The sequence below is a fragment of the Mauremys reevesii genome, linkage group 2, assembly GCF_016161935.1.
Source record: "Mauremys reevesii isolate NIE-2019 linkage group 2, ASM1616193v1, whole genome shotgun sequence".
Classification (NCBI taxonomy): domain Eukaryota; kingdom Metazoa; phylum Chordata; order Testudines; family Geoemydidae; genus Mauremys; species Mauremys reevesii.
Window position 1 is genome coordinate 1,929,217 of NC_052624.1, and position 25,489 is coordinate 1,954,705.

Genomic DNA, 25,489 nt, shown 5'->3' on the forward strand with positions numbered 1-25,489 from the left:
TGCCTAATCTTTTGGAAAATCCCTTGAACATGTTGAAAGGAATACATGAAAACACACTTTATGTTAAAGGGCCTTGCTATACTGATGTTTCACAGTTAATGCCTGTAAACAGTGTTGGAACTTTTCACAGGGGAAAATACATTCCAGACCTGATGTGCTCTATGAAAGGGGAAACTGAGGCACACTACCATATTGCTTTCATGGCTAAATGCCAAAAGTCCTGTACTATGAACAACATCAATATCTACATTGGTTTAATGTTAATTGGGTTCAAAACATTGGCCAAAGCTGGTATGGATAAAGTAGCTGTTTTCTTTAGCTCTTGGCAAGATCACATGAAACATACAGGAACCATGCTGCAAAAGCTAACCAAGTTATACCTTGAGTTTGTAAGGAGATTCATTCATGTTATTGAACATGACTTTGATAAACCATTTCGGTTATACACTGGTGCGGCCTCTAGCCCAACACTAGCTGTAGTGAGACAGACCCAAGGAAAGGGCGCTCTTGGGATGCAGTCAGCGATGTTTTGTCATCCCTTCCTGCATCAATTTTGCGTTGGGGGTGTGACGTTATTGATATAAATGGGGACCATATAGAACATGGGTTGCAACCAAGGTCCTGTAGTGGCACCAAACCTTGGGTAAAGGGGGTCATCTAAGGTGTCTAAGACCAGGTTCTGGGTTGCTGGTTATGATTATGCTGTCTGTATGTCTGTATCATTTTGTAGTTGAAGTTATAAGTATTGGCTCTGTACTGTCTGTATTCTGTATTATGCTCTGCCTCTGGGAAGTGTCCCAGACAAAGCTGATGTTAGCCCGGCATAGCTGGCTTGATGGCCCATTAAAGGGCCATCGGCTACACAATTGACCCATGGAGCGAAGGCAGACACGCCTTGTGACTCAGCAAAGTATGCAGGGACTGGCCCATGTGACTCCAGGCTCCATTTTGCTGTAAATTTCCACAGTGAAGACAAAGGGATTCTTACACCTGGAAAAGTCTATATAAGGCTAATGCCTCATCTCCATCTTGTCTTCAATCCTGCTTCTGACCTCTGGAGGGACTTTGCTACAAACTGAAGCTCTACACCAGGGACTGAGGACCCATCCCAGCGGGGGATGTATTCCAGAGACTTAATCTGAACCTGCAGTTTACTCCAGCACTGCTGCAAGCCTGAACTAAGAACTTTGCCATCACTGTATGTAATTGATTCCATTTAACCAATTCTACCTCTCTTCTCTACCTTTTTCCCTTTGTAAATAAACCTTTAGATTTTAGATTCTAAAGGATTGGCAACAGCGTGATTTGTGGGTAAGATCTGATGTGTATATTGACCTGGGTCTGGGGCTTGGTCCTTTGGGATTGAGAGAACCTTTTTCTTTTATTGGGGTGTTGGTTTTCATAACCATTCATCCCCAGGACGAGTGCACTGGTGGTGATACTGGGAGACTGGAGTGTCTAAGGAAATTGCTTGTGTGACTTGTGGTTAGCCAGTGGGGTGAGACCAAAGTCCTTTTTGTCTGGCTGGTTTGGTTTGCCTTAGAGGTGGAAAAACCCCAGCCTAGGGCTGTAACTGCCCTGTTTGAGCAATTGGTCCTGATTTGGCACTCTCAGTTGGGTCCCGCCAGAACCGCACCGTCACACCCTACAGCCCAGCACCCCCTCCTGAGCCCCCTGCTTCCCACAGCCCAGCGCCCCCCTGAGCCCCCCGTCCCTACAGCCCAGCGCCCCCTGCTGAGCCCCCCGTCCCTACAGCCCAGCGCCTCCTGAGCCCCTGCTGAGCCCCCGTCCCTACAGCCCAGCGCCCCTCCTGAGCCCCCGGCCCTACAGCCCAGCACCCTCCTGAGCCCCCTGCTGAGACCCCGTCCCTACAGCCAGCGCCGCCATGCTCCCGCCTCCCTGCAGCCCAGTGCCCCCTAGGGCACCCCTATGACACTGGGGCCAGCACTGGCCAAAGGGTGAGCGCCCCCTGCTGAGCCCCGGCCATGCTCCCTCCAGCCCAGCGCCCCCGGCTGCCACCCCGGGGCCCTGGGGCCAGTGCTGACGGAGGGGCTAGCGGAGGGGCCCCGTCCATGCCCCGCAGCAGCTGGGTTGCTCCGGGCGTCTCCCCTCCGAGCAGTGACCCTGTCCAGCCGTGCCCCGGCCGCAGCCCCCAGCCCCCGGCCCCCAGGTACCTTCACAGAGGTGGGGGTCGGGGCAGAGCCGCTCCTGCTGCAGCTCGGCGGAGCACAGCGCTGCCTCGCCGGCCCAGGGCAGGCCGGTCTGGGGGTCCAGGCACACCCGGTAGCGGTGCTGCACCGAGGCCAGGGGGGCGACGTCTGGCTGGGGGTGCCCACTGTCCTGCCAGCCGCCGTGCTGCGCCAGGAGCACGGAGAGGGTGCCGGGGCTGAGAGCCGAGAGGGGCAGGCAGGAGGTGCAGGGCGTCCAGGCCGACCACTCGCTCAGGGGCAGCAGGCCTGGGGGGCGAAAGCCACAGGCAGAGCCGTGAGCCCCACTGACGCCGCCAGGGCCGGGCAACAGGGGCAGCATCTGCAGAGAGGGCCACGGTGCAGAGCTTCCCCCCATCTGCCCAGCTCCCGCTGCCCGGCCCGGGGCAGCGACACCCAGGGGAGCGGGGCAGCGACACCCAGGGGAGCGGGGCCGGGCCCGGCCCGGGGCAGCGACACCCGGGGGAGCGGGGCCGGGCCCGGCTCGGGGCACAGACACCCGGGGGAGCGGGGCCGGGCCCGGCCCGTGGCAGCAACACCTGGAGCAGGCTGGCTGTGGGGCAGGGGGTAGGTATCGGGGTGCTGGGGCAGGCTGGCTGTGGGGTAGGGGGTAGGTATCGGGGTGCTGGAGCAGGCTGGCTGGGAGATGCAGGGGGTGCGTATCGGGGTGCTGGGGCAGGCTGGCTGGGAGGTGCAGGGGGTGGGTATCGGGGTGCTGGAGCAGGCTGGCGGTGGGGCAGGGGGTGGCTATCGGGGTGCTGGGGCAGGCCGGCTGGGAGGTACAGGGGGTGCGTATCGGGGTGCTGGAGCAGGCTGGATGGGAGGTGCAGGGGGTGGATATTGGGGTGCTGGAGCAGGCTGGCTGGGAGATGCAGGGGGTGGGTATCGGGGTGCTGGAGCAGGCTGGCTGTGGGGCAGGGGTGGATATCGGGTGCTGGGGCAGGCTGGCTGGGAGGTGCAGGGGTGGGTATCGGGTGCTGGGGCAGGCTGGCTGGGAGGTGCAGGGGTGTGTATCGGGTGCTGGGGCAGGCTGGCTGTGGGCCGGGGGTGGGTATCGGGTTGCTGGGGCAGGCTGGCTGGGAGATGCAGGGGTGGATATCGTGCTGGGGCAGAGGTACAGGGGTGGGTATCGGGTGCTGGGGCAGGCTGGCTGGGAGATGCAGGGGGTGGGTATCGGGGTGCTGGAGCAGGCTGGCTGTGGGGCTGGGGGTGGGTATCGGGGTGCTGGGGCAGGCTGGCTGGGAGGTGCAGGGGGTGGATATCGGGATGCTGGAGCAGGCTGGCTGGGAGATGCAGGGGGTGCGTATCGGGGTGCTGGAGCAGGCTGGATGGGAGGTGCAGGGGGTGGATATCGGGTTGCTGGAGCAGGCTGGCTGGGAGATGCAGGGGGTGCGTATCGGGGTGCTGGGGCAGGCTGGCTGGGAGGTACAGGGGGTGCGTATCGGGGTGCTGGAGCAGGCTGGATGGGAGGTACAGGGGGTGCGTATCGGGGTGCTGGAGCAGGCTGGATGGGAGGTGCAGGGGGTGGATATCGGGATGCTGGAGCAGGCTGGCTGTGGGGCAGGGGTGGGTATTGGGGTGCTGGGGCAGGCTGGCTGTGGGGCAGGGGTGCGATCGGGTGCTGGGGCAGGCTGGCTGGGAGGTGCAGGGGTGGGTATCGGGATGCTGGGGCAGGCTGGCTGGGAGGTACAGGGGTGGGTATCGGGTGCTGGGGCAGGCTGGCTGTGGGGCAGGGGTGGGTATCGGGTGCTGGAGCAGGCTGGCTGGGAGATGCAGGGGTGCGATCGGGTGCTGGGGCAGGCTGGCTGTGGGCCAGGGGGTGCGTATCGGGGTGCTGGAGCAGGCTGGCTGGGAGATGCAGGGGGTGCGTATCGGGGTGCTGGGGCAGGCTGGCTGTGGGGCAGGGGTGGGTATCGGGTGCTGGAGCAGGCTGGCTGGGAGGTGCAGGGGGTGGGTATCGGGGTGCTGGAGCAGGCTGGATGGGAGGTGCAGGGGTGGGTATCGGGTGCTGGGGCAGGCTGGCTGGGAGGTACAGGGGTGCGATCGGGTGCTGGGGCAGGCTGGGTGGGTGGTGCCGGGGGTGGGTATCGGGGTGCTGGGGCTGGCTGGCTGTGGGGCTGGGGGTGGGTATCGGGGTGCTGGAGCAGGCTGGCTGGGAGGTGCAGGGGGTGCATATCGGGGTGCTGGAGCAGGCTGGCTGTGGGGCAGGGGTGGGTATCGGGTGCTGGGGCAGGCTGGCTGGGAGGTACAGGGGTGCGATCGGGTGCTGGGGCAGGCTGGCTGTGGGGCCGGGGGTGCGTATCGGGGTGCTGGAGCAGGCTGGATGGGAGGTGCAGGGGGTGGATATTGGGGTGCTGGAGCAGGCTGGCTGGGAGATGCAGGGGGTGGGTATCGGGGTGCTGGGGCAGGCTGGCTGGGAGATGCAGGGGGTGGGTATCGGGGTGCTGGAGCAGGCTGGCTGTGGGGCAGGGGGTGGGTATCGGGGGGCTGGGGCAGGCTGGCTGGGAGGTACAGGGGTGCGATCGGGTGCTGGAGCAGGCTGGCTGTGGGGCAGGGGGTGGGTATCGGGGTGCTGGGGCAGGCTGGCTGGGAGATGCAGGGGGTGGGTATCGGGGTGCTGGGGCAGGCTGGCTGGGAGATGCAGGGGGTGCATATCGGGGTGCTGGGGCAGGCTGGCTGTGGGGCAGGGGGTGGGTATCGACGTGGGGCAGGCTGGCTGGGAGATGCAGGGGGTGCATATCAGGGTGCTGGGGCAGGCTGGCGGTGGGGCAGGGGGTGGGTATCGGGGTGCTGGGGCAGGCTGGCTGGGAGATGCAGGGGGTGGGTATCGGGGTGCTGGAGCAGGCTGGCTGTGGGGCAGGGGGTGGGTATCGACGCGGGGCAGACTGGCTCCCCCACCCCAGAGATCTCAGAAGGGCCCTGCGCTGGCACCAGGGGACAGAGCTGAGTGGGGCCCAGAGCCGTCCAGGGTCCGTCCGGCTCAGCCCTGTCTCGGGCCGGCAGTGCCACCCCCGCTGCCCCGCAGGACGGGGCACCCCCAGATCTCCCCCTGGGGAGGTTCCTCCTGGCGCCCGCTGGTGCCCGTGGGGGGCAGGGGGTACTTACCCTGGCAGCTCTCGCTGCTGCACTGCAGCGCCCCCTCCTGGCACACGCTGCAGAGACAAACCGGCTGGTTAGTGCCCGTCGTGCCCACTGCTCTGCCGCCGGCCCCGCCTGGCAACCCACCTGCTGCACGGAGCAGCCACCGGCCCCGGGCAGGGCTGGACCGGTCCCCTCTGCCAGGCCCCCAGGCCCCGCTGCCCGGTCCCCTCCCCGTGGCAGCCCCCAGCCCCGCCTGGCAACCCACCTGCTGCACGGAGCAGCCACCGGCCCCGGGCAGGGCTGGACCGGTCCCCTCTGCCAGGCCCCCAGGCCCCGCTGCCCGGTCCCCTCCCCGTGGCAGCCCCCGGCCCCGCCTGGCAACCCACCTGCTGCACGAGCAGCCACCGGCCCCGGGCAGGGCTGGACCGGTCCCCTCTGCCAGGCCCCCAGGCCCAGCTGCCCGGTCCTCCCCGTGGCAGCCCCACCCCCGCCTGGCGACCCACCTGCTGCACGAGCAGCCACCGCCCCGGGCAGGGCTGGACCGGTCCTCTGCCAGGCCCCCAGGCCCTGCTGCCCGGTCCTCCCGTGGCAGCCCCCAGCCCCGCCTGGCGACCCACCTGCTGCACGAGCAGCCACCGGCCCCGGGCAGGGCTGGACCGGTCCCCTCTGCCAGGCCCCCAGGCCCCGCTGCCCGGTCCCCTCCCCGTGGCAGCCCCCAGCCCCGCCTGGCAACCCACCTGCTGCACGAGCAGCCACCGGCCCTGGGCAGGGCTGGACCGGTCCTCTGCCAGGCCCCAGGCCCTGCTGCCCGGTCCTCCCGTGGCAGCCCCCAGCCCCGCCTGGCAACCCACCTGCTGCACGGAGCAGCCACCGGCCCCGGGCAGGGCTGGACCGGTCCCCTCTGCCAGGCCCCCAGGCCCCGCTGCCCGGTCCCCGCCCCGTGGCAGCCCCCAGCCCCGCCTGGCGACCCACCTGCTGCACGAGCAGCCACCGGCCCCGGGCAGGGCTGGACCGGTCCCCTCTGCCAGGCCCCCAGGCCCTGCTGCCCGGTCCCCTCCCCGTGGCAGCCCCCACCCCCGCCTGGCGACCCACCTGCTGCACGAGCAGCCACCGGCCCCGGGCAGGGCTGGACCGGTCCCCTCTGCCAGGCCCCCAGGCCCCGCTGCCCGGTCCCCTCCCCGTGGCAGCCCCCAGCCCCGCCTGGCGAAGCTGCCCACCAACTCACCACTCTTTGCAGGCCACGAGCACGGTGTCCCCGGCCGCCAGGTAGACGGGCCCTTGGCCCGGGCGGAGGTGGAGGCAGCCGCAGTGCGCGGGGGGCACGCAGGCTCCCCTCTGCTCCACCAGGCCCTGCCGGGGCACAGGGGCAGGGGTGAGAGGGGGCCGAGCCCCGGGCCCAGCCAGGCCGCCCTGAGGGGCAGGTGCCCCAGCGCGTTGCCCAGGGCTCTGCCCAGCGCAGCGGTCGATACCCAGGGAGGGAGCTGCCACCGGCGCCCACACCCAGCTGGGGGGCACCCGGCCCCGCCTGTGTCACTAGACACCCCCATAACTCCCCACGAACCCTGCCCCCCCCGGGGTCTGTGCCCTGCCCCCGTCGTTCCTCCAGTGCCCCTCCCCCCTCCCCCCAATCCATACCCAGTGCCCTGCCCCGCTTGGGGTCTGTGCCCTGCCCCGTCGTTCCTCCAGTGCCCCTCCCCTCCCCAATCCATACCCGGTGCCCTGCCCCCGTCTGTTCCTCCAGTGCCCTCACCCCTCCCCAATCCATACCCGGTGCCCTGCCCCGTCTGTTCCTCCAGTGCCCCTCACCCCTCCCCCCGATCCATACCCGGTGCCCTGCCCCCCCCGGGGTCTGTGCCCTGCCCCCGTCCTTCCTCCAGTGCCCCTCCCCTCCCCCCATACCCGGTGCCCTGCCCCTCAGAGTGTGTGCCCTGCCCCCATCATTCCCCAGTGTCCCTCCCCCCTGATCTGTACCCAGTGTCCTGTCCCCCGGGGTCTGTGCCCTGCCCCCGTCGTTCCTCCAGTGCCCCTCACCCCTCCCCTCGATCCATACCCGGTGCCCTGCCCCCCTCGGGGTCTGTGCCCTGCCCCGTCGTTCCTCCAGTGCCCCTCACCCCTCCCCGCGATCCATACCCGGTGCCCTGCCCCGGGTCTGTGCCCTGCCCCGTCGTTCCTCCAGTGCCCCTCCCTCCCCGATCCATACCCGGTGCCCTGCCCCCCTCGGGGTCTGTGCCCTGCCCCCGTCGTTCCTCCAGTGCCCCTCACCCCTCCCCCCTCCCCATACCCGGTGCCCTGCCCCCCTCAGAGTGTGTGCCCTGCCCCCATCGCTCCCAGTGTCCCTCCCCCCTGATCTGTACCCAGTGTCCTGTCCCCCTGGGTCTGTGCCCTGCCCCCGTCGTTCCTCCAGTGCCCCTCACCCCTCCCCTCGATCCATACCCGGTGCCCTGCCCCACGGGGGGTCTGTGCCCTGCCCCCCATTGTTCCCCTAGTGTCCCTCCCCTGCATCCGTACCCGGTGCCCTGCCCCGCTTGGGGTCTGTGCCCTGCCCCCGTCGTTCCTCCAGTGTCCCTGCCCTGCATCCGTACCCGGTGCCCTGCCCTCCTGGGTCTGTGCCCTGCCCCCGGGTACCTGGGCACCGGCAGGGCTGTGAGGAGCAGGGACCTGCCCCAGCCGAGGCCTCGCCACCTCCCTGCAGCTCATGGCAATGGGGGATCTGCTGCGTGGGGGCCGAGCACTGGCCCAGAAACCCGCCCGTGGCCCTGCCCCACGCTGGCACCTTCGAGATGCAGGAGCCCGCCACGGGGACGTGCCCTGCTGGCCAGCTGGAGGGCCGAGAGCCCCAGTAGGGGCCACCCCCTTGCCCAGGACTGGCTCCGTGCCCCTCTCCTGCTGAGCCCCCCCTGCCCCCCTCTCCTGCTGAGACCCCCCCGCGTCCCTGCCCCCGCATCCCTCTCCTGCTGAGACCCCCCCACGCCCCTGCCCCCGGTGCCCCTCTCCTGCTGAGACCCCCACGCCCCTGCCCCTGGTGCCCCTCTCCTGCTGAGACCCTCCCGCGCCCCTGTCCCCGTGCCCCTCTCCTGCTGAGACCCCCACGCCCCTGTCCCCACGCCTCTCCTGCTGAGACCCCCGCGCCCCTGTCCCCGCGCCTCTCCTGCTGAGACCCCGCGCCCCTGTCCCCACGCCTCTCCTGCTGAGACCCCGCGCCCCTGTCCCCGGTGCCCCTCTCCTGCTGAGACCCCCCCGCGCCCCTGTCCCCGCGCCCCTCTCCTGCTGAGACCCCCCCGCGCCCCAGTCCCCGGTGCCCCTCTCCTGCTGAGACCCCGCGCCCCTGTCCCCGCGCCTCTCCTGCTGAGACCCCCCCACGCCCCAGTCCCCACGCCCCGCGCCGGCTGAGACCCCGCGCCCCTGTCCCCGGTGCCCCTCTCCTGCTGAGACCCCGCGCCCTGTCCCCGCGCCCCTCTCCTGCTGAGACCCCCACGCCCCTGTCCCCGCGCCTCTCCTGCTGAGACCCCACGCCCCTGTCCCCACGCCCTCCTGCTGAGACCCCACGCCCCTGTCCCTGCCCCTCTCCTGCTGAGACCCCCCCACGCCCCTCTCCTGCTGAGACCCCGTGCCCCTCACCTGCGGGCAGTAGCAGCCGGGCAGGCACGGGGGGATGGCTGTGCACAGCTCCTGGCGCGGCAGCGTGGAGCACAGGCTGGCGCAGGGGACCCCGCACTCCCGGAACTCGAAGGGAGGCTCACAGCTGGCTTCTGCGGGGCAGGGGCACAGGGTCACCCCCCGCACAGGACTTGCCGGCCGGGGAGGGGACGGGGCTGCCTGCCTGGCCTGCAGCATCTCAGCAACCCGGGTGTCCGACGGCCCCACAGCCAGGCTCCCAGTGGGGGGGACCCACCACATGGAGGGGTGAACAAATGGCTCTGGGTGCCCCCAGGGGGCGCTCTCCCCTCTACGGGAGACCCTGCCGCCTCAGAGAGGGGAGTCCCGGGGTGCCCGGGCACCAGCATGGGGGGGGCGGTGCCTGGAGGGGGAGTGCCCAGGGCTCATGGGGGAGGAGGGCAGGTCCATCCTGCAGGGGGCGCTCTCTGACCATGGGAGTGACAGCAGAATTCTTGCTGGGCTCCGCCCACAGGGCCCCTGCCCCTGCCCCTGCCCCCCCCGGGCTCCTCCCCAAGGTCCCAACCCCCCCGGGCTCCCAGGTCCCTGCCCCCGCAGCTCCCTGCCATTGTCCCTGCCCCAGCTCCCACCCAGGGCTCTGCCCAGCCAGTCGGGCCCCTGCCCCAGCTCCCCCCCAGGGTCCCTGCCCCACAGCCCCACACCCAGCTCCCCCCCAGGGCCCTGCCCCCCTCACCCGAGCACTGGGAGGCGTCGCAGGTGCGGAACTCGCCGTCCAGCCCCACGCACAGCGCCCCCTGGGGGCCCGGGCCCAGCTGGTTCCGGTAGCGCTGCTGCACCAGGAAGCTGCACGAGCACGGGGTCCACGGCGTCCAGGGGCCCCAGGAGCAGTCGCCTGCGGCAGAGGAGAGGGGCCCAGCATGGCAGCCTGGCACGCGCCCCAGGGCCCCGCCCAGCCCCCAGCAGCCATGGGGGGCCAGACCCTCCCCCTGGGAGCCAGAGGAGGGGCCGTGCGACCAGGAGAGCTGGGTCTGGTCCTCACTCTTAACTGACTCCGGCCAGGCCCTTTCCCCTCAGCCCCTGCCTCAGTTTCCCCCTCAGCAAGGAAGTGCTCTGGGGGCAGGGAGGAGGAGCCCGATGTGTGCCTCAGTTTCCCTTATACTGTGCCCGGCTGCCCAGTGGGGGAAAGGGACGAAGTTTGCTCTGCAGGCAGGTACAGAGATGGCAGTGGGGGGGTGTCGCTGAGCAGGCTGAGCTGCGGGGGGAAGCAGGAGGGCTGGAGCTGCATCTCGGAGGCCGTGTGGCTGGCCCTGGAGGGGGAGGGGGACCCCTGGGGGGTCGGGAGCACTGCGGGCTCCTCCAAGGCCAGCCCGGGCCCCATGGAGCCGACCCCACGTCCCACGAGCTCGTTCACGCAGGGCACCGCGCCCCGAGCAGGCCAGACGGGGGCACCACCGCAGGCTGGCTCCGGCCCCAGGGGCTGCCCCTACCTTCGCAGGGCCGCAGGTAGCAGGGCTCCACCTCCTGGCGGGCGCTGTCATTGCAGGGGGGGCTGGGCCCCTCGGGGCGGGGGCAGGCGCACGTCCCCGTCCGCGTGGCCAGGCCGGTGCCACAGGAGCGTGAGCAGGGGCTCCAGGCCGACCAGTCACATCGCTCGGCCGCTGCGGGAGGGGACAGAGCGTTAGCAGGGGCGCGGGCTCCGGCCCCCCACCCAGCCCAGGCGGGCACCACTCACCTGGGCAGGGCCGGGCAGCGCAGCCCTGGGCCTCGGCCTCGGGGCCGGCGCAGTGCGAGCCGTTGTTCCGCGGCGGCGGGTTGATGCAGGCCCTGGTGCGGACGTGGGTGCCGTTGCCACAGGTGACGGGGCAGTCGGACCAGGGAGACCAGGGCGTCCAGGAGCCGGGCACTGGGGAGACGGGCAGGGTTAGCGCTGGGGGGCGGGGTCCTCGGGGGGAGGGGGCGGGGAGGGGCCAGGGCGTCCAAGAGCCTGCACTGGGGAGACGGGCAGGGTTAGCACTGGGTGGGGTCCCCTCGGTGAGAGGGGCAGGGGCCAGGGCGCCCAGGAGCCGGGCACTGGGAGACGGGCAGGGTTAGCACTGGGTGGGGGGTCCCCTCGGTGGGAGGGGGCAGGGGGCCAGGGCGTCCAGGAGCCGGGCACTGGGGAGACGGGCAGGGTTAGCACTGGGGGGCGGGAGCCCCTCGGTGGGAGGGAGCAGGGGTAGGGGGCCAGGGCTCCGGGGGGAGCACTGGGGGGCCGGGCAGGGTTAGCACTGGGGGCGGGGTCCCCTCGGCAGGAGGGGGCGGGCGGAGGGGGCCAGGGCTCCGGGGGGGCACTCACCCGCACACGCGATGTCCTGGCAGTAGATGCCCTCCGGGGTGCAGATACTAGAGGGAAGGGGCAGAGAGACGGGTCAGGGCAGAGGGGGTGGGGTCCCCCGGGTGGCGCTGAGTTCTCCTGCCCAGCCCAGGGGCCCCCACCCTGAGGAATCACCCCCTGGCCAGTCCCGCTGTCCCGGCTCCCGCTGAGGCCCTGCACCCTCCTCCCCCAGCACTGGGCCCCTTGGCAGGAGGGCGTGCGGCTGGCCCGGCTGCCCCCCGGGCACTGACCATTGCTGGCACTCGCCCAGCAGCCAGGTGTCCCCCAGGCGTCGCTCCCAGCCCTGGTGCAGGCAGAGGGGCGGGCAGGGCCCCTGCGGGCAGGGCCGGGTCTGCAGCTGCTCCTTCCGGCACTCCCTGGCCCAGGAGCCCGACGTGGCCGTCCTGGAGAGGGAGAGGGGAGAGCGTGAGCCGGGCCCACGGGGCAGGGGCTGGCCGGGCCCTGGGCACCCCGGGGTGGCACCCAGCGCTGCAGCTCCCCCACCAGGTGCCCCCGCACCCAGCACTGGCTGCGCCCTCCGCCACTGGGGAAAGCAAGTGCAGGGGGTGCCCCCCGGCCAGCAGCCCTGCCCCCACCCCGTAGCAACCCCTGCTGGGAGACCCCCCCAGACAGCAGCCCCACCCCCGCCCCGTAGCAACCCCTGCTGGGAGATCCCCCCAGACAGCAGCTGCACCCCCGCCCTGTAGCAACCCCTGCTGAGAGACCCCCCCCAGCCAGCAGCCCCACCCCTGTCCCGTAGCACCCCCTGCTGGGAGATCCCCACCTGGCCAGCAGCTGCACCCCTGCCCCGTAGCACCCCCTGCTGGGAGACCCCAGACAGCAGCCCCACCCCCGCCCCATAGCACCCCCTGCTGGGAGATCCCCACCCACCCGGCAGCCCCACCCCTACCCCGCCCCATGGCATCTCCTGCTGGGATACCCTCCAGACAGCAGACCCACCCCCACCCTGTAGCACCCCTGCTGGGAGACCCCCCCAGCCAGCAGCCGCACCCCAGCCCCATAGCACCCTTGCTGGGAGACCCCCTGCCAGCAGCCCCACCCCACCCCATAGCACCCCCTGCTGGGAGACCCCCCAGACAGCAGCCCCACAGCTGGAGCCCCCCGCAGCCTGGAGTCTCAGTGTCCCGCGAGCAGGGGGGTCCCTCACCTGAACCGGGTTTGCAGCCCGTCCCCACAGGAGACGCTGCACGGGGACCAGCGGGACCAGTGGCTCCACTCGCACTGGCTGGGGGGGCAGGTGCGGCGGGTGCAGAGCAGCCGCCCCTCGGAGCACGTGCAGTTGTTGCAGCCGTCGTGGCGCAGGCTGCCTGGCACCCAGCTGTGCCCCTGGGCGTCGGTGCACTCGCAGTGCTGCGGGGAGACGCAGGCGCCGTCCTGCTCCAGGGTCCCTGCGAGGGGACAGGGGAGCCGGTCACACCACAGACCCTGCCCCGGGGACGGAGCGAGGGCTCTGCAGGCACCACCAGAACTTCTCCGGGTGCCATGGACCTCGCACGCCTCCCAGGACAAGGAGAATCGCCGTGACCCCCGCTTTCGGCATGGAGGATCCGAGCCCTAGCTCCCATCTGGAGCCATGGCTCCCTGGCAGGGCCCCCGGCTATGGCCTGCGGAGGAGGAGTCCCAGGGGGTGAATAACGCCAAGGCAGCGATCCCCCAGCCCGCCGTGTGCCCTCTGACCCCAGCCTCCCGCACAGGGCACCCACCGTCCGGGCAGCGGCAGCCGGGCTCGCAGGCCTCCCCGTCCTGGCACGTGATGCCCTCCTGCAGGTCCCAGCAATGGCGCGGGCATCTGTTGGCGCAGTCCACCATGGCCATGGCAGGCGGGCATCCCTCCTCTGGGGCGCAATGGGGACAGGTTATCGCAGGGCTGGGCAGGTGACCCCTCCCTGCAGCCCCGGGTCTGATCGGGGCGGCAGGGCGGGGGAGGGGCAGGGCGAGAGGGGCCCTGGGTCTGATCGGGGCAGCAGGGCGGCGGAGGGGCAGGGCGAGAGGGGCCCTGGGTCTGATCGGGGCAGCAGGGCGGCGGAGGGGCAGGGCGAGAGGGGCCCCGGGTCTGATCGGGGCGGCAGGGCGGGGGAGGGGCAGGGCGAGAGGGGCCCCGGTCTGATCGGGCGGCAGGGCGGGGAGGGGCAGGGCGAGAGGGGCCCCGGGTCTGATCGGGGCGGCAGGGCGGGGGAGGGGCAGGGCGAGAGGGGCCCCGGGTCTGATCGGGCGGCAGGGCGGGGAGGGGCAGGGCGAGAGGGGCCCCGGGTCTGATCGGGGCGGCAGGGCGGGGGAGGGGCAGGGCGAGAGGGGCCCCGGGTCTGATCGGGGCGGCAGGGCGGGGGAGGGGCAGGGCGAGAGGGGCCCGGTTCTGATCTGGGCGGCAGGGCGAGGGAGGGGCAGGCGAGAGGGGCCCTGGGTCTGATCGGGGCAGCAGGGCGGGGGAGGGGCAGGGCGAGAGGGGCCCCGGTTCTGATCCGGGCAGCAGGGCGAGGGAGGGGCAGGGCGAGCGGGGCCCCGGGCCTGATCGGGGCGGCTGGGCGAGGGGCAGGGCGAGAGGGGCCCCGGATCTGATCGGGGCGGCAGGGCGAGGGAGGGGCAGGGCGAGAGGGGCCCCGGGCCTGATCGGGGCGGCTGGGGGGGGGTGGGGCTGGGCGAGAGGGGCCCCGTGTCTGATCGGGGCAGCAGGGCGGGGGAGGGGCAGGGCGAGAGGCGCCCCAGGTCTGATCGGGGCAGCAGGGCGGGGGAGGGGCAGGGCGAGAGGGGCCCCGGGTCTGATCGGGGCGGCAGGGCGGGGGAGGGGCAGGGCGAGAGGGGCCCCGGGTCTGATCGGGGCGGCGGGGCGGGGGAGGGGCAGGGCGAGAGGGGCCCCGGGTCTGATCGGGGCGGCAGGGCGGGGGTGGGCGGATACCAGTCAGGTCGTGTCTCTGCTCCTAACAGTGCCAAATGCTCCATAGTCCTCTCCGAGCTCTGGGGTCCCTCCCCTGGTGGTTCCCCCACCCCGAGTGCCCTCTGGTGCCCCTGCCTTTGGGGGCTGCAGTGTGGATCCCAGCGCCTGCCCCTACCCTGCTCCGGGAGTGGAGCATAGCTGCAGAGCCCAGCTCTGGGGCTGCCATGGGTGTGCCAGGCCAGGTGCCAGCTGGCAGTCCGGGGCAGCAGGGGGCAGGGCAGGGCGAGCCCCCAAGTGCCCAGGCCAGGTGTGTGGTGCTTCCCACTACCCGGCACTGGCCCTACATGGCCCCAGGCCATGCCCCCAGCTGCTTTTGGGCAGCGCCAAGCATTCCCTGGGCGGTGGCTCAGCGCCAGGAGGCCGTGCTCCCTGCTCACTCTGCCTATGACGGGCACCGGAGGGACAGGGAGCCTCCCTGCCAGCTCCCAGGGCCCCTCCCTCCATGGCAGGCCCCAGCCCCCCAGTGGAGAAGGAGCCCCCCGTGCTCCCTACCGCAGGGCCGGGGGTTGCAGACGCGCCCCTGGTACTTCTCCCCGGGGCAGCGGGCCCCTCCGTTCTTAGGTGGGGGGCTGGTGCAGGTGCGAGCGCGCACGGAGCGGCCCCCCCCGCAGGTGCGGTCGCACCACGACCACGGGCTCCACTTGGACCAGGCTCCGGGCACTGGCTCGCAGAGACGCCGACGGGCATGGCCGGGAGAGAGACGGGGAGGGGAGAACAGCCATTAACACCGGATGCAGCCCGGCCCCCAGCCGCGGGCACAGGGCTCTGCCCAGGCCCCACCGCGAGGCCCGGCAGCCCTGGGCCAAACCCTCCCCCGGGCCTGGGCACTGGCTGGGGAAGACGCGTGGCACCGTCAGCGAGGCGGGGGTGCTCTGGGTGCCCGCCAGGCATGGGGCTGTGGGCGCGTCCCAGCCAGGGGGCAGGGAGGGGTCAATCTCCTGGCGAGGTACAGCCGAGGGTCGCGACATGGGGCACCGAGAAGCCAGTGTCCCCGGCCTGGGGCAGCGATGTCAGCGTCCCCCGTGCCCACGGCCCTACCTTTGCAGGCCTGCAGGTTGCAGAAGCGCCGCTCGGTGTTTGCGGTCAGGATGCCCTGGCACCAGAGCCCCCGCTCCCCGGGGGGGTGGTAGGTGCGCAGACGTCGCTGCTGGCCCACGCCGCAGCTGCGGGAACACTCGCTCCACGGCGCCCACGGGGTCCAGGTGCAGTTCCTGCCGGCGCACTCCTCACCCAGGCACGGGGGCGCATCTGCGGGGCACGGAGCAGAGACGCGGTGAGTCCACCGGGGGGTCGCTCCGCAGCAGGGGTGGGGGGAGCTCGGCTGGGAGAGCGGGGCCCTGGGATGGGGTGGGCGGGGGGGGGGGTGGCGGGGGTGCGCTGGGGGGGGAGCTCGGGCTGGGAGAGTGGGGCCATGCGGTGGGGTGAGCTGAGTGTGCACTGGGGCAGGCTCCGTGCCCCCTCCGGACGCCTCACCTGTGCACTGGGGCAGGCTCCGTGCCCCCTCCGGACGCCTCACCTGTGCACTGGGGCAGGCTCCGTGCCCCCTCCGGACGCCTCACCTGTGCACTGGGGCAGGCTCCGTGCCCCCTCCGGACGCCTCACCTGTGCACTGGGGCAGGTTACAGGCCCCTCCGGACGCCTCACCTGTGCACGGGGCAGGCTCTGTGCCCCCTCTGGACACCTCACCTGTGCACTGGGGCAGGCTCCGTGCCCCCTCCGGACACCTCACCTGTGCACTGGGGCAGGCTCCGTGCCCCCTCCGGACGCCTCACCTGTGCACTGGGCAGGCTCCGTTACCCCTCCGGACGCCTCACCTGTGCACTGGGGCAGGCTCCATGCCCCCTCCGGACGCCTCACCTGTGCACTGGGGCAGGCTCCGTGCCCCCTCCGGACGCCTCACCTGTGCACTGGGGCAGGCTCCGTGCCCCCTCCGGATGCCTCACCTGTGCACTGGGGCAGGCTCCGTGCCCCCTCCGGACGCCTCACCTGTGCACTGGGGCAGGCTCCGTGCCCCCTCCGGACGCCTCACCTGTGCACTGGGGCAGGCTCCGTGCCCCCTCCGGATGCCTCACCTGTGGACTGGGCAGGCTCCGTGCCCCCTCCGGATGCCTCACCTGTGCACTGGGGCAGGCTCCGTGCCCCCTCCAGACGCCTCACCTGTGCACTGGGCAGGCTCCGTGCCCCCTCCGGACACCTCACCTGTGCACTGGGCAGGCTCCGTGCCCCCTCCGGACGCCTCACCTGTGCACTGGGCAGGCTCCGTGCCCCCTCCGGATGCCTCACCTGTGCACTGGGGCAGGCTCCGTGCCCCCTCCGGATGCCTCACCTGTGCACTGGGGCAGGCTCCGTGCCCCCTCCGGACGCCTCACCTGTGCACTGGGGCAGGTTACAGGCCCCTCCGGACGCCTCACCTGTGCACTGGGGCAGGCTCCGAGCCCCCTCCGGACGCCTCACCTGTGCACTGGGGCAGGTTACACGCCCGCTCCTGGAACGACTCCCCGGTGCAGTTGGCGCCTCCCCCGCAGAGCCGGGTCCGGGTTTTTGTGGCTGGGAACTCGGGGTCGGTGCAGGTTCTGGAGCAGGGACTCCAGGGGGACCAGAGGCTGAAATCCTCCTCGGAGCCTGGAGCGCGGGGGAAGGGGGCAGCCAGGGTTAACTCACTGCTCCTGGCCTCAAACCGCTTCCAGACCCCACCTCGAGGGGGAAGCAGGAACCCAGCCCTGTTACGGGGGAAACTGAGGCCCAGAGGGGAAGGGACTTACCAAGGTCACAGAGAGCCAATGGCAGGTCTGGGGTAGAACCCAGGAGTCCCATGCTACTGCTCTAACCACTAGACCCCACTGCCCTCAGCTGGGGTAGACCCCAGGAGTCCTGGATTCCCCCCCCCCGCCCCTGCTTTAACCACTAGACCCCACCGCCCTCCCAGAGCTGAAGCTGGAGCCCAGCCCAGCAGCTTGGCTCGGAGCGCAGCCTGGGGACCATCCATTAGCCACAGGGTGCGGGCGAGGGGTGCAAGGTGGCTCATGCCCCTTCCACCCCCCTGCAGGGTCAGCGGAGGGGGTGCAGTCTCCCCTTCCTGGGGAAGAGGGGCCCACAGGCAAGGCTCCAGCTCTGACCCCGTGTCTGTAACAACCCTGCCCGCCCGCCCCCAGCACGGCCCCTGGGAGCCCCTGCCCCTCCCCTCACCTGGCACGCTGGGGACAGGCTCCTTCGTGGGACCAGGCGTCACTGGGGAGGGCAGAAGAAAGGGAGAGTTACGATTCTGCGGCTGCCAGTTTCCTCGCACGCCCGCCGGCCCGCAGGAGCTCTGCCAGCAGCACTAGCCCCTCTGCTAGCCAGCGCAGCCGGAGCGGGGTGGCGAGGGCCCGGCTCACGGCCATGAGAGCCCCACGGGGGGCGATGTCTGCGAGCCGAGGGCCTGGGCAGAGCAGCAGGTGAAGTCGATGGCAGGATGATCCTGGCTAAGGACAGCCATCGGCTGGAGCTGAGTCCGACGCCGCCCACTGGAAACAGCATGAGTTCTGCCCGGTGGAGGGAGTGACCCTGGGCCCAGCCGGGCCGGGGCTGGGGCAGGTTCTCCGGCACCTGGTACTACGTCCGGCTCTCCATGCCCGGCTCGTTCTAGCAGAGCCGCAGCAGCTCGGCCGGGTTCTCCGGCACCTGGTACTATGTCCGGCTCTCCACGCCCGGCTCGTTCTAGCAGAGCCGCAGCAGCTCGGCCGGGTTCTCCGGCACCTGGTACTACGTCCGGCTCTCCACGCCTGGCTGGTTCTAGCAGAGCCGCAGCAGCTCGGCCGGGTTCTCCGGCACCTGGTACTACGTCCGGCTCTCCACGCCTGGCTCGTTCTAGCAGAGCCGCAGCAGCTCGGCCGGGTTCTCCGGCACCTGGTACTACGTCCGGCTCTCCACGCCTGGCTTGTTCTAGCAGAGCCGCAGCAGCTCGGCCGGGTTCTCCGGCACCTGGTACTACGTCCGGCTCTCCACTCCTGGCTCGTTCTAGCAGAGCCGCAGCAGCTCGGCCGGGTTCTCCGGCACCTGGTACTATGTCCGGCTCTCCACGCCTGGCTTGTTCTAGCAGAGCCGCAGCAGCTCGGCCGGGTTCTCCGGCACCTGGTACTACGTCCGGCTCTCCACGCCCGGCTCGTTCTAGCAGAGCCGCAGCAGCTCGGCCGGGTTCTCCGGCACCTGGTACTACGTCCGGCTCTCCACGCCCGGCTCGTTCTAGCAGAGCCGCAGCAGCTCGGCCGGGTTCTCCGGCACCTGGTACTACGTCCGGCTCTCCACGCCCGGCTCGTTCTAGCAGAGCCGCAGCAGCTCGGCCGGGTTCTCCGGCACTTGGCGCCAGCGACCCAGGCCTGAAAAGCCACGGGGCCCGTGTGGCGCTTGCTGTGCTCTCTGGCCACGCCTGCCGAGCGCCGCGCATGGCAGCAGAGCGGACAGTCCCTCCCCCGGCCTGAGAGCTGCTTGTTCACCAGGTGGGGGCTCTAATGTTCCCACGTCGGGCCCCCTCCAGGCAGTGCCCAGCATTCACAGGCCAGTGCCAGCTGGAGCTGGTCCATCCGGAGCCGGCAGCAGTGCAGGGTCTGCCGGGAACCCGTGGAGCGAGCTAACTGCCCGTGGCATGGTGGGGCAGCTGGACACGGCCAGCCCTGCCTGTCTCACCCACCCCTGCGGGGAATCCGGGGGCCCGGGGACAGCGGGTCTGCAGAGCCCCCGGGCGCCCTCTCACCTGGGCAGTCCGGTGCCTGGCAGTACTTGATGTCAGTCCGAGGGCCCACGCAGTCCTTCCCTCCGTTGGCAGGAGGGGGGCTGGTGCAGCCCCGTGCCCTGGTCATGTGCCCCAGCCCCCCGCAGCTCACGGAGCAGGGTGTCCACAGGCTCCAGGGAGCGAAGCCGCCGTCCAGCGGGCACCGGGTGAAGGAGCAGTTCAGCTGGCCGTTGTGGCAGGTGCTGGAAGGGAACAGCCAGGAGAGGTCAGAACGGCCCTGGCACGGGCAGGGGCCGGGCAATCAGGAGAGGACAGGCCCCAGGAGGGGGAGGGTCTAACAGAGACCGGGCGGGGGAGGGATAGTTCAGGGGTTTAATCCTTGAGGGGGCCGCTTAGGGATCTGAGGCAAAAATCAGCACTCGGTCCTGCTGTGAAGGCAGGGGCTGGACTCAACGACCTTCCAGCTCTGAGATTGGTGAATCTCCAGCTTCTCTTTCTTGCAGAGCACCAAGGACCCTCAGCCCAGGAAGGGGCGGTTCGGGGCACGGCCTGGGCAGAGCAGCAGATGTTCCCGGGACGGCTCAAGTCTGGAAAGGCGGCAGGGGGGCTGTGCCGAGCTCTGGCCCAGCCCACTCTCTAGGGCCGCCCTACACACAGCACTCACCCCCCAGAACTGCCCAGGGCCCCAGAACCAGCGCCGGGTGGAGGGGGTCAGGCTGGTAGCTCCCAGCATAGCCACGCTGCAAATTCCCTTCCAAGCCAGCCGGGTTCCAGCAGCACAAGCCCCACGTGGCCCCACATTCTGCAATGGGGCTTGCAGGTCCCCCGCAGCCGCCAGGCCGGGACGCAGCCGGTCCCTTGGGAGAGGGATGCACCCGGAGAGCTCAGCCGGTCGCCCTCCCGGGGCGTGTTCCCGCTCTCGCTGGCCGCTCAGCACCTTGTAACGGGCCCCGGGTGTAGGCGGCTCCGTTGTGCTGCCAGCCGCGGTTTGTCTGCCAGCCATGGGGCATGTCCCAGCCATGGGCTGTTCCCCATCCCAGCCCTGGGGCAGGCGCGGGGGGTTCGGCGCAGCCCCCCACGGAGCAGGGTTTCCTTGCTCTGCCTGACCTGGGAGGAGCAGCTCTCAAGCCAGCGCTGGGGATCCAGCCCGGTCCAGCCCCCCTGCAGAGCCGCAGCCGGCATGGCCGACACAGCCCGCAGCCGGCGTGGGGCCGTGGCGCAGGCGGACTCACCAGGTGCTGCAGGCAGAGCGAATGGTGTCGCGGGGCTGCACCTCCTGGCCCAGGGAGACCCAGCGGCCCTGGGCGGTGAGGACAGCCGGGAGGGCGCTGGCGTTGGCCGAATGGTTCTGGAGCTCCTGCAGGGTCTCCTCGGTGACCAGGCAGGGGCACTCCTGCACGGGAGGCAAGAACCGCGGTGGTCGCTGGTGGGGCAGGGCCCCTCCGGCACAGAAAACGCAGGGACTGGGCCTCTGCCCTGGTGTGGGCGCCTGAGAGCAGATGCAGCCACCCCAGCGCGCCGTCCCCATGCTGCAGGGCTCCGGGCGCCAAGGGCCATCGGCAGGGTGCCAACTCCTCCTGGGCAGCCGGCCCCGTTCCTGCCCCCATGGGGCCCGGCTGCATGTGGCCAGCACAGCTCGCAGCCAGGGAGCACCCACGAACATAGCCCACAATGCACTGGGGTGGGGCTTAGCTCACGCATCCCCCCCCCCCACAATGCACTGGGGCGTGGTTAGCTCACGTATCCCCCCACCCACAATGCACTGGGGCGTGGTTAGCTCACGTATCCCCCCACCCACAATGCACTGGGGCGGGGCTTAGCTCACGTATCCCCCCACCCACAATGCACTGGGGCGGGGCTTAGCTCACGTATTCCCCCCACCCACAATGCACTGGGGCGTGGCTTAGCTCACGTATCCCCCCCACAATGCACTGGGGCGGGGCTTAGCTCACATATCTCCCCACCCACAATGCACTGGGGCGTGGCTTAGCTCACGCATCCCCCCCACCCACAATGCACTGGGGCGTGGCTTAGCTCACGTTCCCCCCCCCCACAATGCACTGGGGAGGGGCTTAGCTCACGTATCCCCCCCAACAATGCACTGGGGCGGGGCTTAGCTCACATTCCCCCACCCACAATGCACTGGGGAGGGGCTTAGCTCACGTATCCCACAATGCACTGGGCCTGGCTTAGCTCACGCATCCCCCCCACAATGCACTGGGGAGGGGCTTAGCTCATGTATCCCCCCCCCACAACGCACTGGGGCGGGGCTTAGCTCATGTATCCCCCCCCACAACGCACTGGGGCAGGGCTTAGCTCACGTATCCCCCCCACAATGCACTGGGCCTGGCTTAGTTTACGTATCCCCCCCCCCCAATGCACTGGGGCGTGGCTTAGCTCACGAATCTCCCCACCCACAATGCACTGAGGTGGGGCTTAGCTCACGTATCCCCCCCCCAATGCACTGGGCCTGGCTTAGCTCACATATCCCGCCCCCACAATGCACTGGGGCAGGGCTTAGCTCATGTATCCCCCCCCCCCCACAATGCACTGGGGTGGGGCTTAGCTCACGTATCCCCCCCACAATGCACTGGGGCAGGGCTTAGCTCACGTATCCCCCCCACAATGCACTGGGGCGGGGCTTAGCTCACGTATCCCCCCCACAATGCACTGGGGCAGGGCTTAGCTCATGTATCCCCCCCCCCCCACAATGCACTGGGGCGGGGCTTAGCTCACGTATCCCCCCCACAATGCACTGGGGCGGGGCTTAGCTCACGTATCTCCCCCCCCAATGCACTGGGGCGGGGCTTAGCTCGATCGCTATGGGCTGGAAGCTCGGCAGTGCTGCCCATGCCATGCTGCTCTCTGCCCCGCTGCAGAGCGAGGAAACAGCCCGCGGGCGCCTGACCTGGACGCAGGCTCCGTGGTGCTGGTAGGTGCCCGCCGGGCAGTGGCAGCCCTCCTCGCAGCCATCGGAGAAGCAGTCCATCTGGCGGGTGAGGTGGGCACAGCTGTAGGGGCAGCCCTCCTCCTGCAGGCACTCCCGGTACAGGCGTCCCGCCGGGCAGCCCACCTCTGGGGGGAGGGCGACAGACAGGCCTGAGCTCCCTGCAGGCTGCCCCACGGGCCCAGGTTTGGGGCCCGGGAGTGAGTGCGGGGCCCAGAGCGCCCCAGAGCTGCAGGGGGCTGTCCTGTCCCCCTCCCCCTGCTGCAGAGCCAGCCCCGGCCCTCCTCCCACCTGCCGCCCCCACCCTGCACTTTCAGCAGATGTGGGGGGCGCCTGTCTTTGGGGGCTACTCACTGAGACAGGGCAGTGGGGGGTTACTCCCCGAGGGGGGGCAGTCAGGGAGGGAGGGCAGTGGGGGGTACTCACAATAGGGGGCAGTTAATCCCCAAGGAGGGGATTGGGGGCGGTTACTCCCTGGGGGGGAAGAGGGAATGGGGTGGTTACTCCCCGAGGGGGTCGGCTACTCCCCGGGGGGGGCGGTTACTCCCCGGGGGTCACTCACCGAGGCAGACCTGGGTGTGGCAGGTCTTGCTCTGCACGGCCAGCCCCTGGCAGGCCGGCTGGCGACACTGGCGCGTGCGGATCTGCTCTCCCCCGCCACAGGACACGCTGCACGGGGCCCACGGGGACCAGTCGCTCCACGGCGCCTCCTCTGCAGGGGGCAGGGCACAGACACCGGGTACAATGGGCCCCTCACTGCCAGCAGCGTCTGTCCCCCGCCAGCACTCGTCCGCCCCGGCCCTCCCGGCGCCCCCGCGCCAGGCTCTGCTCCTGGGGCAGGGCTCTGACGTCCCAGACGGGGCAGCCCCGGCACAGCCCCCGGCACAGCCGGCTTGGTCAGGGTCTGTAGGTGCCACCGTGACCCCGCTGCGCTGGGAAAGGGCCTGGGAGCAGCTGGGATGTGCCCTGTAACACCCCCCCAACGTGCTGGGGCCTGGGGGTCAGCACCCCCAGTGTGCCCCCCGCAGCACCCCCCGCTGTGCCCCACGCCCCGGCTCTCACCTTGGCAGGGCGGCTCGCCCTGGTGGCAGGCTCGCTGCTGCTGGCTGTCCCCGATGCAGCCCCTGCCCCCGTGTTGGGGGGCCGGGTTATCGCACTCTCGGAAGCGGAACTGGGTGCCCTCCTGGCAGCGCTGGGGGCAGGGCGACCACGGCCCCCAGGCCCCCCAGCCGCCGTCCAGCCGGCACGCAGGGTCGGCGCGGCACTGCAGGTGCCCATCCTCGCAGGTGCTGCGGGGAGGGGAGAGCGCGTTACCGTGGTCACGCAGCCCCCAACTGCACCTGCATCCAACCCCCCTGCCCCAGCCCTGGGCAGCCAGAGACGAGAGCCCCGCAGGCCTGGTGCCCAGGCTGGGGGAGAAAACCCCGGCACTGCCCCGGAGCCCAACCCTGATTCCCACCCAGGCCTCCCCTCCCCCGGGCACTGCCCCAGAGCCCAACCCTGATTCCCACCCAGGCCTCCCCTCCCCGAGCACGGCCCCAGAGCCCAACCCTGATTCCCACCCAGGCCTCCCCTCCCCCGGGCACGGCCCCAGAGCCCAACCCTGATTCCCACCCAGGCCTGCCCTCCCCCATGCACTGCCCCAGAGCCCAACCCTGATTCCCACCCAGGCCTCACCTCCCCGGGCACGGCCCCAGAGCCCAACCCTGATTCCCACCCAGGCCTCCCCACCCCCCGCCCGGCCCCCGAGCCCCACCCAGATTGCCACCCAGGCCTCCTCCCGGGCACTGCCCCAGAGCCCAACCCTGATTCCCACCCAGGCCTCCTCCCCGGGCCCTGCCCCCGAGCCCAACCCTGATTCCCACCCAGGCCTCCCCTCCCCGGGCACGGCCCCAGAGCCCAACCCTGATTCCCACCCAGGCCTCCCCTCCCCGGGCACGGCCCCAGAGCCCAACCCTGATTCCCACCCAGGCCTCCCCTCCCCGGGCACTGCCCCGGAGCCCAACCCTGATTCCCACCCAGGCCTCCCCACCCCCCGGCCCAGCCCCCGAGCCCCACCCAGATTCCCACCCAGGCCTCCCTCCCCGGGCACTGCCCCAGAGCCCAACCCTGATTCCCACCCAGGCCTCCTCCCGGGCACTGCCCCAGAGCCCAACCCTGATTCCCACCCAGGCCTCCCCTCCCCCGGGCCCTGCCCCAGAGCCCAACCCTGTTTCCCACCCAGGCCTCCTCCCCGGGCACGGCCCCAGAGCCCAACCCTGATTCCCACCCAGGCCTCCCCTCCCCCGGCACTGCCCCAGAGCCCAACCCTGATTCCCACCCAGGCCTCCCCTCCCCGGGCACGGCCCCGGAGCCCAGGGCCCTGCCCAGCCGCCCTGGGCAGAGGCTGCAGCTCTGCGAGGCCTGGGGAAGGGTCCGTCTCCTCAGCTCACTCAGCCACCTCTGACCAGATGCCAGGCCGGGCCCTGGAGGGAGGGTGGGTTGCAGTGAGGGGCTCTGCCAGGTGGCACCTGCCCGAGACTGGCCCGAGGCCCGGGGGCTCCCAGTCCCCAGAGCCACCCGCAGCCCCCAGGACGGAGGTGGGCAACGCCAGCCCCGGTCCGGCCCCCAGGCTGCCTAGGGAAGGGGGCCCCGAGTGCCCGCGGATCCCAGCTCTCACCAGTTCTGGCAGGGCCCGTACACGGTCTGCCCAGGCTGCGCGTACTCCCAGGGCACGGGGCCAGCCCAGGCCGAGAGGGGCTGCTGCTCCGGAGCCTCTGCGGAGAGACGGGCCGGGGCGTCACCCGCCCGGAGAGCCACAGACGCAGCCCCCCAACTAGCCCCCTGCGCCCTCCCTGCGCCCTCCCCTGCCCAGCCCCCCATGCCCGCCCCCTCCCTGTATCCCCCGCCCAGCCCCGCCCCTCTCTGTATCCCCTGCCCAGCCCTCCATGCCCTCCGCTGCCCAGCCCCATGCCCGCCCCTCCCTGTATCCCCGGCCCAGCCCCATGCCCTCCTCCTGTATCCCCGGCCCAGCCCCCCATGCCCTCCCCTCCCTATATCCCCTGCCCAGCCCCCCATGCCCTCCCTGCCCAGCCCCATGCCCGCCTCCCTGTATCCCCTGCCCAGCCCCCATGCCCTCTCTGTATCCCCGGCCAGTCCCCTGCACCCTCCCCTGCCCAGTGCCCCCCTATATACCCTGCCCAGCTCGACTCCCGCGCCCTATATCCCCAGCCCAGCTTTACTCCCCCTCCTTGTATCCTCTGGCCAGCCCCTGCACCCTCCCTGCCCAGCCCCCATGCCCTCCTGTATCCCCGGCCCAGCCCCGCCCCTCCCGCAGCCCCCGCCCGGCCGTGGTGGTTTACCTGGGGGCACTGCCCCCTCCAGCCCCAGGCCCGCACTCACCCAGGGAGCCGTTGTGGTACTTGCAGCGACACTGCGCCAGGCTCACACAGGCCCCGTCCTGGAGGAGCCGGCCAGCGGGGCAGCCGCACGAGGGCTGGCACGGGGGGCTGTCCAGGCAGGCCGTGTCCGCCTGCAGGTCCTCGCAGGAGCGGGGGCAGGGCTTGCCACAGGCAAAGGGCACCTGCCCCCCGCCGCAGCCTGTGGGGAGAGAGCCGGGGTCACCCCTCCCGCAACGCGGCAGCAC

The 25,489-nt window shown here is 70.7% G+C and overlaps 1 protein-coding gene across 1 annotated transcript in view; it reads right to left on the reverse strand.

Annotated features, from left to right (window-relative positions):
• The window catches only part of LOC120399329 (SCO-spondin-like), a 162,555-nt gene that overhangs the window by 32,510 nt on the left and 104,556 nt on the right, over positions 1-25,489 (reverse strand). The window contains exons 78-99 of the mRNA XM_039527511.1: positions 25,246-25,443; positions 24,524-24,620; positions 22,927-23,153; positions 22,427-22,576; positions 21,826-21,992; positions 20,150-20,310; positions 18,939-19,159; positions 17,396-17,437; positions 16,664-16,831; positions 15,248-15,457; positions 14,702-14,869; positions 12,981-13,112; positions 12,425-12,665; positions 11,508-11,660; positions 11,239-11,285; positions 10,391-10,561; positions 9,637-9,795; positions 8,907-9,037; positions 6,514-6,638; positions 5,313-5,359; positions 2,395-2,456; positions 2,175-2,322 (exon numbers count right to left, since the gene is read on the reverse strand). Coding sequence (XP_039383445.1) covers positions 2,175-2,322; positions 2,395-2,456; positions 5,313-5,359; positions 6,514-6,638; positions 8,907-9,037; positions 9,637-9,795; positions 10,391-10,561; positions 11,239-11,285; positions 11,508-11,660; positions 12,425-12,665; positions 12,981-13,112; positions 14,702-14,869; positions 15,248-15,457; positions 16,664-16,831; positions 17,396-17,437; positions 18,939-19,159; positions 20,150-20,310; positions 21,826-21,992; positions 22,427-22,576; positions 22,927-23,153; positions 24,524-24,620; positions 25,246-25,443 — 3,225 coding nt within the window. The remainder of the gene's footprint in view (positions 1-2,174; positions 2,323-2,394; positions 2,457-5,312; positions 5,360-6,513; positions 6,639-8,906; positions 9,038-9,636; positions 9,796-10,390; positions 10,562-11,238; positions 11,286-11,507; positions 11,661-12,424; positions 12,666-12,980; positions 13,113-14,701; positions 14,870-15,247; positions 15,458-16,663; positions 16,832-17,395; positions 17,438-18,938; positions 19,160-20,149; positions 20,311-21,825; positions 21,993-22,426; positions 22,577-22,926; positions 23,154-24,523; positions 24,621-25,245; positions 25,444-25,489) is intronic.